At 40.8% G+C, this 14,287-nt stretch overlaps 1 protein-coding gene across 2 annotated transcripts in view; it reads left to right on the top strand.

Annotated features, from left to right (window-relative positions):
- Positions 1-436: 436 nt before the first annotated feature.
- atxn3 (ataxin 3) overlaps positions 437-14,287 on the top strand; it is a 71,336-nt gene continuing 57,485 nt past the window's right edge. For both annotated transcript variants that reach the window (XM_060829346.1, XM_060829345.1), the window contains exon 1: positions 437-504. In XM_060829346.1, the coding sequence (XP_060685329.1) occupies positions 481-504 (24 nt within the window). In that variant the 5' untranslated portion in view covers positions 437-480. The remainder of the gene's footprint in view (positions 505-14,287) is intronic.

Here is a 14,287-nt window from a genome sequence, read left to right as displayed (position 1 = left end):
GTGTGTGTGTGGGGGGGGGGTCTAATTTCCAGCATTTGCAATTCATTGTCTTTTGGCCTTGAGACTGATCACGTCAAGCTCGAGTACAACCTCACACTGGCTACACACATTTTACACACACACGGCGTCTTCCGACAACATTCCTGTCTGGCCCTGCACCACAGAGCGGAACAAATTGTACATTTCCGCCGGCAGCAGAATTGCGTCAAGTGGGATTCGGGAAATCCCGGGTCTATATTGATTTCTTTAAAAATCCCAATCGTTTGATCGATTTCCGTGGAAAAGTGAGTCCGGTCAGTGCAGGGCTCAAAGACCAGGCCGGTCTATGGCCCACCGCCGCTCACTGTTTACGTCGCAGGGACGGCTGTGCCTATCTGTGCGCGTGCGTGTGTCCCGGCCTTTGATTGGTTCTTGGCTTTGACCCCGCCCTCGTGGGGGGAGGGCCGGTCCGCCGCACAGGATGATGGTCCATCGTCCATCATGGAGGCGATATTTCACGAGAAAGTGAGTTGATGCGGAAATTACTGTTTAAAATGGCCGAGGTGGCGGCTGTTCGGGCCCTGAGAGGAGCGGCTGCAGTGGCGTTCGACGTCGTGCTGCAAAGGAGAAAACAAAATACACACATTCCCCCCTCCCTAAGGCTGGGGATGGATTCGGGTAGGGCAGGGGAGCTGTGAGCTTCCGAAACAGTGTAGACAGGGGAGGAGGTGTTCTTCTCTCTCACACCCCACCCGCCCTGACTGAGGTGCCTTCACACCCCACCCCACCCCACCCCACCCCACCCGCCCTGACCGAGGTGCCTTCACACCCCACCCCACCCCACCCCACCCGCCCTGACTGAGGTGCCTTCACACACACCGCCCCCCCCGACTGAGGTGCCTTCACACCTATCCCACCCCTGACTGAGGTGCCTTTACACCCCACCCACCCTGACTGAGGTGCCTTTACACCTACCCCACCCACCCTGACTGAGATGCCTTCTACCCTGTCCCCCACGTCCATCCTGACTGAGGTATCCACCCACCCTGAATTAAGTACCTTCACCTACTGCCACCCACCCTGACTGGAGTGCCTTTACCCATCCCCACCCACTCTGACTGAAGTGCTTTCACCACCACCACCACCCCCCCTCCACCTCCACCTTGACTGGGGTGTCTTCACCCACCCAGCACAAACCTTGACACCGATGCCTTCCCCTTCCCTATTCTCAACACCCTTTTCAGCTTATTATAGTCTTAAATATATTGTTTGTACCAGTCTTTAACGTCCTGTTTCTGATCACAGTATTTCTGATTATTCCCATAAAGCATTTATAGAAAAGGTTTGTGTAAAACACCTTTAATTACTGTGTGAGGTTCAAAGATGATAGAACATCATTTGAGTGTTGAGCAAAACTTGTTCTTGCATTATACAAGAGCACAATTTGTCAACTGCCTGATAATATTTGGTAAAGTTACTGTTTTTACAATTTTACTTCAATATGGATGATCATTGCTCAGTGACTAATGTGTAGAGGTTCATCTCTTTTTGATAGGAAATTGAATAGGGAGAACATACTCAGTATAGTTAAATGTCGGTTGTGATGACAATCTGACAGCTTGCACACATTTCCCACATAGTTGTGGATATTGGAAGTATCAAAATATGAAAATAAAGATAATGTAGTTAAAATGAGGACTAAATTTCAACTGCTTCCTGATCCAATTATCTTTCTTCATTTAACTTTATATCCTTTGAAGGCAGCACTCACCTTAACTTAATGTAAAATGTCACAGGATGTTACTAACTTAAAATTGTGGTAAATTTCATTGATTATGCAGCTATTTGTATTTTTTTAGTTCATATATACTGTAAATAACTCATTAAAATTAAACGATTTATACCTGGCAATGTAAGGCCTATATAATTCTGACTCTTGTGCACAGCAATATAACTGATGAGCTGCCTACGTATGTGTGAACTGTACAACATCATGTATATTTATTTACTGATGGTTGTACTTGTTGGCGAGTCCCATTTTCTCTCATTCTGTATAACAGCATAAGGAGTAGGAGTAGGCTGTATGCCACCCCATTCCCAAGAAGCCACTAAATCTGTTGTTGATCATATCTGCCCAACTCAGCCTGGAATATATTCAATGACCTAGTCTCAACTGTTCTAAGTGGAACAGTTTAAAAATCGCACAACACCACATTCTAGTCCAACAGGTTTATTTGGAAGTACTAGTTTTCAGAGCGCTGTTCCTTCATCAGATGGTTGCAGCATTCCGAAAGCTAGTGCTTCCAAATAAACATGTTGGACTGTAAGCTGGAGATTTTTAACTTTGTATAGCCTAGTCCAATACCGACACCTCCAAATCATAAGTGAAACAGAACTCCAAATATTAATGACACTGCTCGAGAAGAAATTCCTCATCTGTTTTAAGTGGGGAAATCCATTGTTTCTCTTCTGTGACAGCTCCCCCACCCAATATCAGATCATATCCACTTCACAAAGTGCTTTCTTTCTTATTTTTGTATTGTAATGAAATTTGTTACAATACGCTTACTACTTTCATTCAGATCATTGTTACATATAAAATAAATAGATGAGGTCGAGCATTGATCCCTGTGGGACTTCACTGGTTGCAGTCTGCTAAGTTGAAAATTACCCACTTATTCTGATTCTCTCATTTGTGTTAGACAGCCAATTCTCCATTCAAACTAATATAACCTCAAGCACCATGTGCTTTTAACTTATGCAATACTTATGTTTCACCTTACTGAACTATGTTTAGAATATTCAAAGATACTACTTTTGTCCGTTCAGGAATGTAAGCTTAGCTGACTAATCGTCCACTCTTTATCCACTTTGCTTGTAACATGCTCAGAGAACTGTATAACACAGTAAATACGTTTTAAATTGTTTACTTTCTACACAAACATTTTGATAATATTATGGTTTTCTAATTGTATTATGATTTTCCAAATGTCCAATTACTACCTCCTTAATCATAGATTCAAACATTTACCCAGTGACATGGTAGGCTAACTGACCTATATTTTCTACTTTGTCTGCTGCCATTCATGAGGTGATACTGGTGTAGCTGTCTAATCTGCTAAGAATTGTCCAAAATTTCATTTGGATTTTTCTTTGATGTGTATATATTTGGTATGAGTTTGAACATTGTTATAGAAACAATTGAACTAAATTTCTTGTACTTCATGTTACTGTTCAGAACACAGATTAGAGAAAAGAGGCTTTTAAAATTTATTGCTAATCTATTTTTGACTATTTCATTTGGAGTGGGAGAATAGACATTTCATTGGATGTACAAGCTTTTCCTTTCAAAGCTAACTGAGGTCACAAAATAATCAAAAACAAAAGATTATTTGAAAAAAAAAGGAAAATTAAAGCGAATGTTTTATGCAGCAATTTGTTCAAAGTTGGAATGCAATTAAAGGGTGATAATGTTCGAGAACAAGTTGGTTAAATTTCACAGAATCATCTATTCTGCCCATATTGCCACCACCCACTTTCTCCCTGTAACCTAAATATATTCCTTCTTTTCAGACAATAACTCATTTTATTCTTGAATAGATCAATTGAATGTGCCTCCAGTAAAATCTTGAGCAACGCATTCCGGATCCCCACCTACAGGAAAAAGCTTCTCATGCTTTTTGCCAGTTATCTTAGATCTGTGCTGCCTTATTTTCAAAACTTCAACTGAGGAGAAATTTTTCCTTAATTACTTTGTCCAGATTCTCCTTTTCTCTTTTATTATTTCATGTGATCAGCATTTGTTGCTCATTCTTAATTGTCCTTAAATGGAGTGGTTTGGTCAGCCATGTCAGAGAACAATTAAAAGTCAACCACGTCGTTTAGGTCTAGAGCCCCATGTAGGCCAGACTGGGTAAGGAGGATGGATTTCCTACCATAAAGGATGTGAGTGAACCAAATGGGTTTTAAATGACAGGTAATGATAGCTTTGTGCTAGCTTAATTTTATGTAATGAACCATTATGATTACTGGACAAGTCAGATGCCAGACAGGAACCTGGCTTGATAGATCATAATTTTATTTGTTTTGGCTTTAGAAAAGTGGTCTCTCACTGAGACATGAGCAAATAAGGCTGAAGATTTTGCTTCTGTGACCAAATTGAAGTTTATTGCAAAAGAAATAACGATAAAGTAGAAATCCAAACTATCGATTTATAGTACAAATTCAAAGGTTTTAAAACACATTAGAACCCCATTAATGCCCAAAACTCCTTTAAGTTTAAAAAAAAACAAAGTTGCCTTTATTTCATGCCCAGAACACTCCTGGTACAGTTCTCAACATATCACTCCTGTTACAGTACCCAAACATCACGTGTAATATTCATTTCGGTATCTAACAGCTTGGTAAGTTGTCAGTTGGGAAGTTATTTATTAAACTAGAACTCTGATAGCTTATTCCTAAGGCTGTCATACACTTAAATTTCAATGCAAATAACTAAAATAACTGCTCCATCTTTAGCTCGACATGCTAAAGTACTGAGCATCCTCCTTAGATTCAAATACATACTTATGTCTTTGTTAAATACAGCTTATCAGAAGTAGGCCATTCAACCCTTTAATTGTTCAGTAGATTTTGGTTGATCTGTTTATCCTCTGAATTCCACACAATCATTTGCCCCTGAAAGCCTTTCTGTTCCCTTGCCCAGCATGAATCGATCTACCTCTGCCTTACAAATATTCAATGATTCTACCCTGTGAAGCCGAGTTGAAAAGTCACACAACGCTCCGAGAAAAGAACAATTCTCATCTCTATTCTGAAAAGGCAACCAATAATTTCAAAAGTGTCCTCTTGTTCTGCATTCTCACAAGGGTAAGCATTCTTCTCACATCCACCTTGTCAAGACAATTCAGAAGTATTGAACGTCTATCAAATCACTCCGTCTTCTAAACTCCAGAAATAGAAATCTATGGTGTGATACCAAGTGATGACAAAATAATATGGCCTCATTTAACATAAGCACATATCATGCATGTATCTAACTTTTTACATAGGCAGGCTACAATTGCGCTTTGTCTCGAAGAAAGATCCAGCCAGTGGAGGATCATGCTTAGCTGTGTAGTAATGTTGACCTTAATGAATAGTGATCAACTATAACATTTTAGTCTTGAACAGGAAGAATAGCCATTTGACAACTTACCAGAGCCTGCCGGGATTTGTGCAACTGCACCTTGGTATGTGTGATTAAGTTCAGGAAAGGCACCAAGAAATTTATGAGAGAACTAAGTCTTGTTTAGATTCTCTCTTGTTGGAGGTTCTCATTGCCTGATACCTGCCTGCTGTCAATATTACTTACCACTTAGGCCGTGTTTGAATTTCATCAAGGTCTTTTCGCATGCAGCCTGAACTGCTTCAGCATCTAAGGAGTCATAAGGACGCTGTGTAGTCATTAGTGATGTCCTCACTTTTCTCCTTAAGGAGGAAAGGTCAGTGGCACACTAGATGGTTGAGCCTAGGGCACTACCCTGAGGATCACTTGCAGCAATAGGGTGGGACCAAGATGATCGACCTCCTTCAACTGCCGCCATCTTGCTTTATGCTTGGTGAGTCTCTAATCAGTGGAACATTTATCTCCTGATTCCCATTGACTTCAGTTTTGCTTCTACTTTTTGATGCCACACTCTGTCAGATGCCAGTTCTGACATCAAGTACAGTTGCCACCCCCCAACCCAACCTTGTTTCTTGACTTCAGTATTACCGCTAGGATATTGCCAGCACCTATATGCTGACTGTATTCAGTGTATTCAGCCAATTCTTGATATCATGTGGAGCGAATCAAATTATCTGTAGAATGACATTTGTGATTCTGTAGATGTCAGCAGTTGGCCAAGATGGCCAACACTTCCGGTTGAAGATGATTGCAAATCCTTCAGCTTTGCCTTTTGTACCAATGTACTGGGCCACCCCATCATTGAGGGTGGGAATATTTGTGAAGTCTCCACCTCCTGTTTAGTTGTTTAATTATCCATCATTACTCTCAAATGGATGTGGCAAGCCTGTATAGCTTAATTCTATTAATAACATGCTGTTTTCCCAATTTATTTTTCATACACTCTTGTGCTATAGCTTTAACAGACTTGACACTTTATTTTTAGTATACAATACCTAATGCTGTTTCTGCAATGGTTACCTGAATGCCCCATTGAATCAAGGTCGTTTGTGAGATATCCTGGGCCATTTGATTGAATGCAATTCTGCTGTCATCAGTGGTCCACAGCAGTTTATGAATTAACAGTTTTGAGCTGCTAGACTTGTTCTGAAGTTTTCCTGTTCAGCTGTGACGTTCTATATTCTATATGATTAAAGATGTCCTCCAGGTGAAAATTTCATAAACTGATATATCTGTGACGGGGGATTGTTGAGGATGAGATGAAGTAAGCTTGCTCTTAAGATTTAAGATTCAGGCCCAGTCTGGCAGATATTTGACATGTGATATTGAGCCACTATTGGCGATGGACATTGAAGTTCCCCACAAAGACTATGTTTTGGTCACTGTGTTTCTTCCAAGTGCTGTTCAACACAGGAGTGTACTGATACATGAGTTAATGAAGGGCGTTAAGAGGCACTGGTAATCAGCAGGAAGTTTAACCTGATATCATGAGACGTCATGTGCTCCAGAGTCAATGTAGGGGACTACAAAGTTCACTTTTTCTCTCCTGTATATGAATGTAGCACTTTTAAAAATCACTCATGGGACATGGGCATCACTGAATGTACTAAAATTTACTGCCCATCCATAGTTGCCCTGATCAGGTAGCCTGGAAACTAATCTCAACTACAGAAGTGACCTTCCATGTTTCCACACTCGAAAGTACCCAAAAAAGTTCCGGATGCTCCAGATGCTGACCTGCAACATAACCAGCCACAAGTGAGTACACAAACTACATGATGAAGCAATAATGATGAATGAATAACCTCTACCGAGCCTGAAGGACCATGAATGCTTGTTAGGGCAGTTTGAAGAATCCATCAACATTGCCAAACCAACTCAGATTCTTTTCCAGAAAGAAACAAAAAAACATGCAATTTTCATGCAGAATGGTTAAAGGAATTTGTTAACAACTGTAAAATATGAGAGCATTTGCTCTATATGTTACTGGAGTATATTGTTAAATAATAAGGAAAATTTGGATCAATGCCAGACAATAATGCACAGTAAATTCCATGATAATTCCCTTGAATGGGCTGCTTTTGACAAAGAAAGTTGAAGTCTGCTTTTAAAGTTCAACCATAATTTTATTCTAAAGCAGCAAAAAGTAAAGCCTGCAAAGAAGCACTGTTGTATTTCACCTTTGCCATCTTCTGGCAAACACAAGAAATCATTCACGAATGGTGAGTTAGCAAACAAGCAATGACTGTGACCACTGACTCTTTATTCAAAGACTTTTAAAATCAAATAATAGTGACAATCTGGAGCATTGCACTTGGTGCTTCCACAGTAGCATAACAAGTCGAATCTTTGTCCAAAGATGTCTTTCAGCAACAAGAGAAAGAACTAAAGGAATATGAACGCATCTTACTGCAGTTTGAATCCATCAATGTGACCAACACAGCCCAGCTGATTTGTTTTGGTGGATGTGATTTTTAAGGACATCATAACTAAATAAATCTGCTTGCCCTTTTGCGCTTGAAAGAGAGAGCAAAGGATGTGGACGTCTCCCACCAATTCAAAGGTTACATTCTTGAGAAAAAATTACAATCAAAAAATTGATTTACGGCCCAACTGATGATGCACCAGCCATGCTTGATACAAATGCAAGTTTTGTTGCATTTTGCAGAAATGATCATGATTTCCTCTTTGTCAATAACTGCTGTATAATCCACCAGCAAGCAAAGGCAAGTAACGTTATGGACATTTCCAATGTAATGGCAGTTGTTAAGTTTGTAAACTTGATTCAAGCAAGAATCCTTCAGCACCATTTGCTTAAATCCTTACTCAGTGAACTTGATGCTGTTTACAGTGAACTAAGCCTCCATGCTGTTGGGTAATTTAGTCAAGAGAAGTCCTGCAAAGACGTTTTTTTTAGATCTGATGCCTAAAATTATCTATACTTGCTTAAAGCAAGGAATGAAGTATGTAGTAGCTATCAAACAATGCATGGTTGCTTGACTTCAGCATTGATATAATGTCAAAACTGAATGAGCTGAGCTATCACATGCAGGGGAGGGGTAGGGACGTACACATATGATCAGCATTGTGAATGTTCAAAGTGAAACAAAACACTGCAACACTTCTAGGGTCTGGAGAAGATACTAAAGATAAAATAAAAATGCTTCCATCCAAACAACATCTATGCAGACCTGAGGAAGTTAGCAGACAATTTCAGGAATTAGGTGTGATAGAGCAAATCATCATGTTTGTCTGCAAGTCTATCCCTTCAAGTAGACACTAGTGAATTGGCAACCAGATTCCACCAGGAGTTTGATTTATAAGGCAGTGGAGTTGATATGGAGGTCATTACTATACAAAATGATCTTGAATTGAAAGTCAAATCAAGGACCAGTAATTTTTGTGGACTCAGAGAAAAATACCCACCTTTGTCATCCTGTGCTTTTCAAGCAAAAGCTTATTTTGACTCCAAAAACCTCTGTGAGGCAGCATTCTCCAAAATTAAGATAATCAAGTATCACAACTGCCACACAAACCCATTTGATGTGCTGCATGTGATTAGCAGTCTCAAGCTACAACACAAACTTCAATGGCAGATAATGTACATTCAGAGGTGGTGCATTGAGACTTGGTGAGCAGAGGATAAAATGAATAATTGAATATTTTTTGTTTTAGATTTGTACAGCACTAAAAATAACTTGTATTTCCTTTGGGGTTGCTCCTGTATTGCACTTAAATTTAAATTTAAAAAGTGCTTAAGAAGGTTGGAGATCATTGATCTAGATGGCAGTGGTGATGCATTTGAAAGGTGCTGTCTAAGGAGGCTTGCTGAGTTTCCACAGTGCATTTTGTAGGTGGTACACACTGCTACTGAGTGTTGAAAGGAGTGAATGTTCATGGATGTGGTGCCAATCATACAGGCTGCTTTGTCCTGGATGGTGTTAAGCTTCTTGAGTATTGTTGGAGCAGCACTTATCTAGGCAAGTGGGGAATATTCTATCACAACCCTGACTTATGCCCTGCTGATGGTAAATAAGCTTCAGAAAGTCCAGGAAATTAGTGACTTGCTAAAGCCTAGCCTTTGACTTCTGAGGCCACTGTATGTATATTGTTAGTCCAGTGCAGTTTCTGGTAAATGGTGAGCTTTAGGATGTTGATATCAGGGATTCACTGATGGTACTACCATTGAATGCCAAGGGTGATGGTTAGATACACTCATTAGAGATGATCATTGGCCTCGCACTTGTGGGCACAAATGTTCTTTGGCACTTAGAGTCATGGAGCTGTACAGCACACTTGTCAGCCTAAACCTGGATATTCTCCAGATTTTCCTAAATTAAAATCATAAGCTGATTCAGTATCTGAGGAGTTGAAAATGGTTCTGGACATTTTGCAATCATCAGCGAACATCCCCACTTCTGACCTTAAAACAGAGGAACGGTCTTTGATGAAGCAGCTGAAGATGGTTGTGCCTATGACACACTTGCAGAGATGAAGTGAGGTGGAGCTGAGGTCCTGTGACTCCAGTTTTGCTTCAATTCCCTTGCGCCATCAGTCAAATTCGACCTTGATGTCAAGGACACTCGCGCTCTCCTTACTTCCATAATTCAGCTCTTCTGATCGTGTTTAAACTGAGGCTCCACTGAGGTCATGAGCTAACTAGATTTGGCAGACCCAAACTGAGTGTTAATAAGCTGATTATTACTGAGCAAGTGCTGTTTGTTAACCCTGCTGATGACCCCTCACATCATGTTGCTAATGATTGAAAGTAGACTGTGGGAGTGGTAATTGGCTGGGTTAGATATGTCTTTGTGTACAGGACATGCCAGGAATTTTTTCACAGATGGCAGTAACTGTATTGGAGCAGTTTGGCTGGAGGCATGGCAAGTATTCAGGGCTATTGCCAGAATGTCGTCAGGACCCATAGCTTTTGCAATATCTTGTGTTTCCATTTGTTTCTTGATTTCATGTGGAGTGAGGTTGTAAGTTTGCTCACTGAGTGGTGCGTTTGTTCTCAGACATTTTGTCACCATGCTAGATAACATCAGGCGTGAGCCTCTGGTGAAGCGTTGATGTTCTGTCTCACTTGCTATTTGTGTCTTGATAGGTGGTATTGTTTCCAGTTTTGTTTTTTTAAAAGGTAAATCTGTATGTTTGTTAATGGAGTTCCAGTTTGAATGCCAGCCCTCTAGGAATTCCCGAGCTTTATCTTTGTTTGGCCTGTCCCAGGATGGATGCATTGTCCCTGTTGAACTGGTGTCCCTCTTCATCTGTATGTATGGATACTAGTGCTAGTTGGCCATGTCTTTTGGTTGCTAGTTGGTGCTCATGTATCCTGATGGCTAGTTTCCTGCTCATCTGTCCAAAGTAATGTTTGTTGCAATTTTTGCAGGTGTTTTACTGCTGACTGTGAATAGTTTTTTAGTATTTTTTAGTAGTTTTTTTAATGGGATAGTAGTTTTTTTGCCTAGGGGCCGTAGTAGTCTGGTGGTCATCTCTGAAATGTCTTTGATGTATGGTAGGGTGATTTAGAGTCTCTGGGCATGTTGTGTCTTCCTGTTTAGATCCATTGTTCAGGAATTCGCAGACTGCACTTATCGGGTAACCATTGTTCCTGAATACTGTACGTTGTATTGGTGTTTCTCCTCAGCTTCTCATAGTTCCAGGGTACTGCAGTGTATTGTGGCTTGTTTAAATCATGTCTTGATACAGCTTTGTTTGAGAGTATTGGGATGGCTGTTTCTGTAGTTGGGTATCTGGTCAGTATGTGTGGCTTTCCTGTAAACGTTTGTCCACAATTCTCCATTGGCTTTTTGTCCACCATGATATCCAGGAAGAGGAGTCTGTTATTCTTTTCTTCCCCTTTGGTGAATTTTCTACAGTTGAGGATATTGTTTGCGTTTGTCATGTATCGTGATGATAAAGGTGTTATCTACATAGTGGACCCAAAGAAGGGCTGTTTGTTCTAACCTCTGCATAACTGCTTCTGCTGCAACACCTGATTTTGGTGATCCCATAGGTGTCCCGTTGAAAGTTTTTGTATATATTGTGGTTGATGGTGAAGTGGTTTGTGAGGCACAGGTCCAGTAGTTTGAGGATGGTGTCCTTGCTGATGCAGTTGGCACTGTCAGGTGTTTATATCCCTCCTTTCTTTAGCAGTGAGGCCAGTGTTTCTTTGACCACGCTGATGTTTATTGATGTGAATTATCAAAGGAAACCGTGACCCCATCATCCTTTACCTAGGTGTCTTTGATGAGGAGGAATTCCTGGGTGGAGTGGATGAAATGGGTTGAGTCTTCTACCAGTCTTCTACCCTGTCAAAGCGCATCCCTCCACTCCAATCCCAACCTCACCATTAAACCAGCGGGCAAGGGGGAGTGCAGAGGTAATTTGGTGTACCAACCCCTACACCGCTGAAGTCAGGTTCCAACTCGTGGGCACCTCCTCCTACTGACCCTTTGACCGTGAGCTTATCTCCCATCACCAAATCACCATCTCCCTGACCACCTTACGATCTCAACACCTCAGGGAATCTCACATCCACAGCCTCCAACTTCATAGTCCCGGAACCCTGCACTGCCTGGTTCTCTTACCCAAAATCCACAAACCCAACTGCCCTAGTCAACCCATCGTCTCCACCTGTTACTGTCCCATCAAACTTATTTCCTCATATCTTGACACTATCTTGTCTTCTTTGGTCCAGAAACTCCTCACATATTCTCGGATGCTGCCTGACCTGCTGTGCTTTTCCATTGCCACACTTCTCGACTCTTCTACTATGTGTTTTAGTTTTCGTTGAAATTCCTTTGCTAGCCTGTATGTCAGTACGCCAGGAAGTGAGACTTTGGATCTGAGGGGGTCATCTTATTTGTGTATCTTTGGTAATCTGTAGAAACAGAGTGTGTTGGACCCTTCTGGTTTCATTTTTTAGAAGCTTGTCTTGTTAATTTCACCTGTTCTTGTGTAGTTTCCTCAGGGTTGCTGTAATGCGGTTTTCTAGCTGTGGAGTTGGATCCATTGTCACCTGTTGGTAGGTGTTGGTTAGTAATGTGTTAGCTAATTCAATGTAGTGTTTTTTCAGAATGATGTCATATGCCTTTTGTCTACAGTTAGGATTACAATATTTCTGTCTTTTCGGAGTCCTTCCAGGACTTTTTGTTCAAGTGCGTTTAGGGTATTCCCTTCTTTCTTTCTGCTTAGTGTTAGTGCTGCTGTCTGTCTGATGGCCTGCTGGGTTTCTTCTGTTAGTCTGTTGTCTTTTAGCGTGGATTCCAGTGCTGCTAGGAAGTCCTATTTGTCCGGGTCCCTGTCGTTGTAGTTCATCACTTGTAGTAGGACGGCTTTTTCAGTGACTGTAAATGGTGGGTCAGACAGGTTCTTTATCCAATTCTCTGATTTGTCCGTTTCATTGCTATATTTGAGCTTGGTTAGTTTTCCTTGTAAGGCTAGTCTTTTCTTTGTCCTGATCTGCTGTTATTTCATGCTGATGGCTCGTTCTCGTGTAGTTGTCCATTTGTGGTTGGCACGTTAGTGTACAGAGTTTCTTGGCGTGAAATTTCTCATTCGTATTTGTGGAGTCAATTGTGGGCATTGTTTAGCATTTCTCGTAGCATTCTGTGGCCATTCTGTTTTGCTGGTCTCCTGGCTTGTGGGGTATTGAGAGTGGTTTGTATTTGACACATCGTGTTTCCTGAGGCACGCGAGCATACAGACTAGCAAAGGAACTGCAATGGAAACTAAAACACCTGGCAGAAGACTCTATCCACTCCATCCAGGAATTCTTTAACATTGTCAAAGACACCAAGATAGAGGACATCAAGGTCATGGTTTGCTATGATATGATGGCCCTATTCTGCATAGAAGTTGTTTGGATGGAACAATTTTTTTTTGTCTTTCATTTTTTCTTTAGTATTTTTTCCAGATTCTGGAAGTGTTGCAGTGTTTTATTTCTTAATTGGGAGGACAGTAAGCAAACTGACAACCTGAGCGACAAATCTCCAAAATCTCATGTGGAGTGAATTGAATTGACTGAAGACTGGCAACTGTGATGTTGGGGATCTACAGATGTGTCATCCAGATTATTTCAAATGTTTTGGCCTTAACTTTGCACTGATGGACTGGGCTCCCCCATTGTTACGGATGGCGTTAGTTGTGGAGCCTCCTATTCCAATGCTGTCCTGACATGCCCTCCTGCTTTCTTTATTGAACCAGGTTTGGTCTCCTGGCTTGATAGTAATGGTAGAATGGTTAACCTGGTCTCCTGAGTGACAGGCCAATCTAGGGATGATGGTGTCTGAGAAACTAACCACACTGTATGTTTCATTTGACTATAGTGGGCTTTTACTTGACCAGTGGTTTGTCCCAATTTTTGGAAAAATCCTACTGATATTAATGGGAAGTTATTTGCAGGGACAATTAGCTAGAGTATGTGTCTGTTACTTCCAATACCAGGCAGTTCATCCAGTATTTTTTTCTAATCTTCTATAATGCAACTGCATGGCTTGTTTGGCCAGTTCAGGAGGTAAGTAGGAATCAATCCCCGTCTTGAGAGTCTGGAATTACATTTACACCAGACTGGTAATGGATGGAAACTCATAGAAATTCAGTAGCTTTGTGATCATTATCATGAGACTGTTATATTCCAGATTTGTTTACTCATCAAAAACATTTAATTCCACCTGCTGCCGCAGTTAGCATTCAAAGTCGTATCTCTTGAACACCAGCCTGGGCCTCTGGAATATTAATCCAACCACATTGCCATGATGCTGATTGAACTCAGGATGGTACAATCCCTGTAGTGATTGAGTTTGTTAGGATCCTATACTATTCCTGGCACACACCTAATAGTATAATGAGTCATTGTTTACCTTGAAGTGTGCTATTCCAGATACTTTGTGCATGAAAGTTAGACTTAGTGTATGGAAAATATAAACCTGTCTATGAGAGTTAAACTTTAGTCCCAATTGATAAGAAACATGAATTACAACATGCATTTTTAGTTTTATTTTCAAAATGTAATTTTAAACAATGTAGATTGGTTTCTTAATCACGAAAGAATTGAGTATTTTTGTGCAGTATTGACTGAAGTACGCCATAGTGCAGGAGATCTGAAACTGCAGTTCATATGAAAGTTTGCTGAAC

The sequence above is a fragment of the Hemiscyllium ocellatum genome, chromosome 8, assembly GCF_020745735.1.
Source record: "Hemiscyllium ocellatum isolate sHemOce1 chromosome 8, sHemOce1.pat.X.cur, whole genome shotgun sequence".
Taxonomy (NCBI): Eukaryota; Metazoa; Chordata; class Chondrichthyes; order Orectolobiformes; family Hemiscylliidae; genus Hemiscyllium; species Hemiscyllium ocellatum.
Note: the sequence above shows the minus strand (reverse complement) of the source record. Positions and strands in the feature narration are given on the sequence as shown.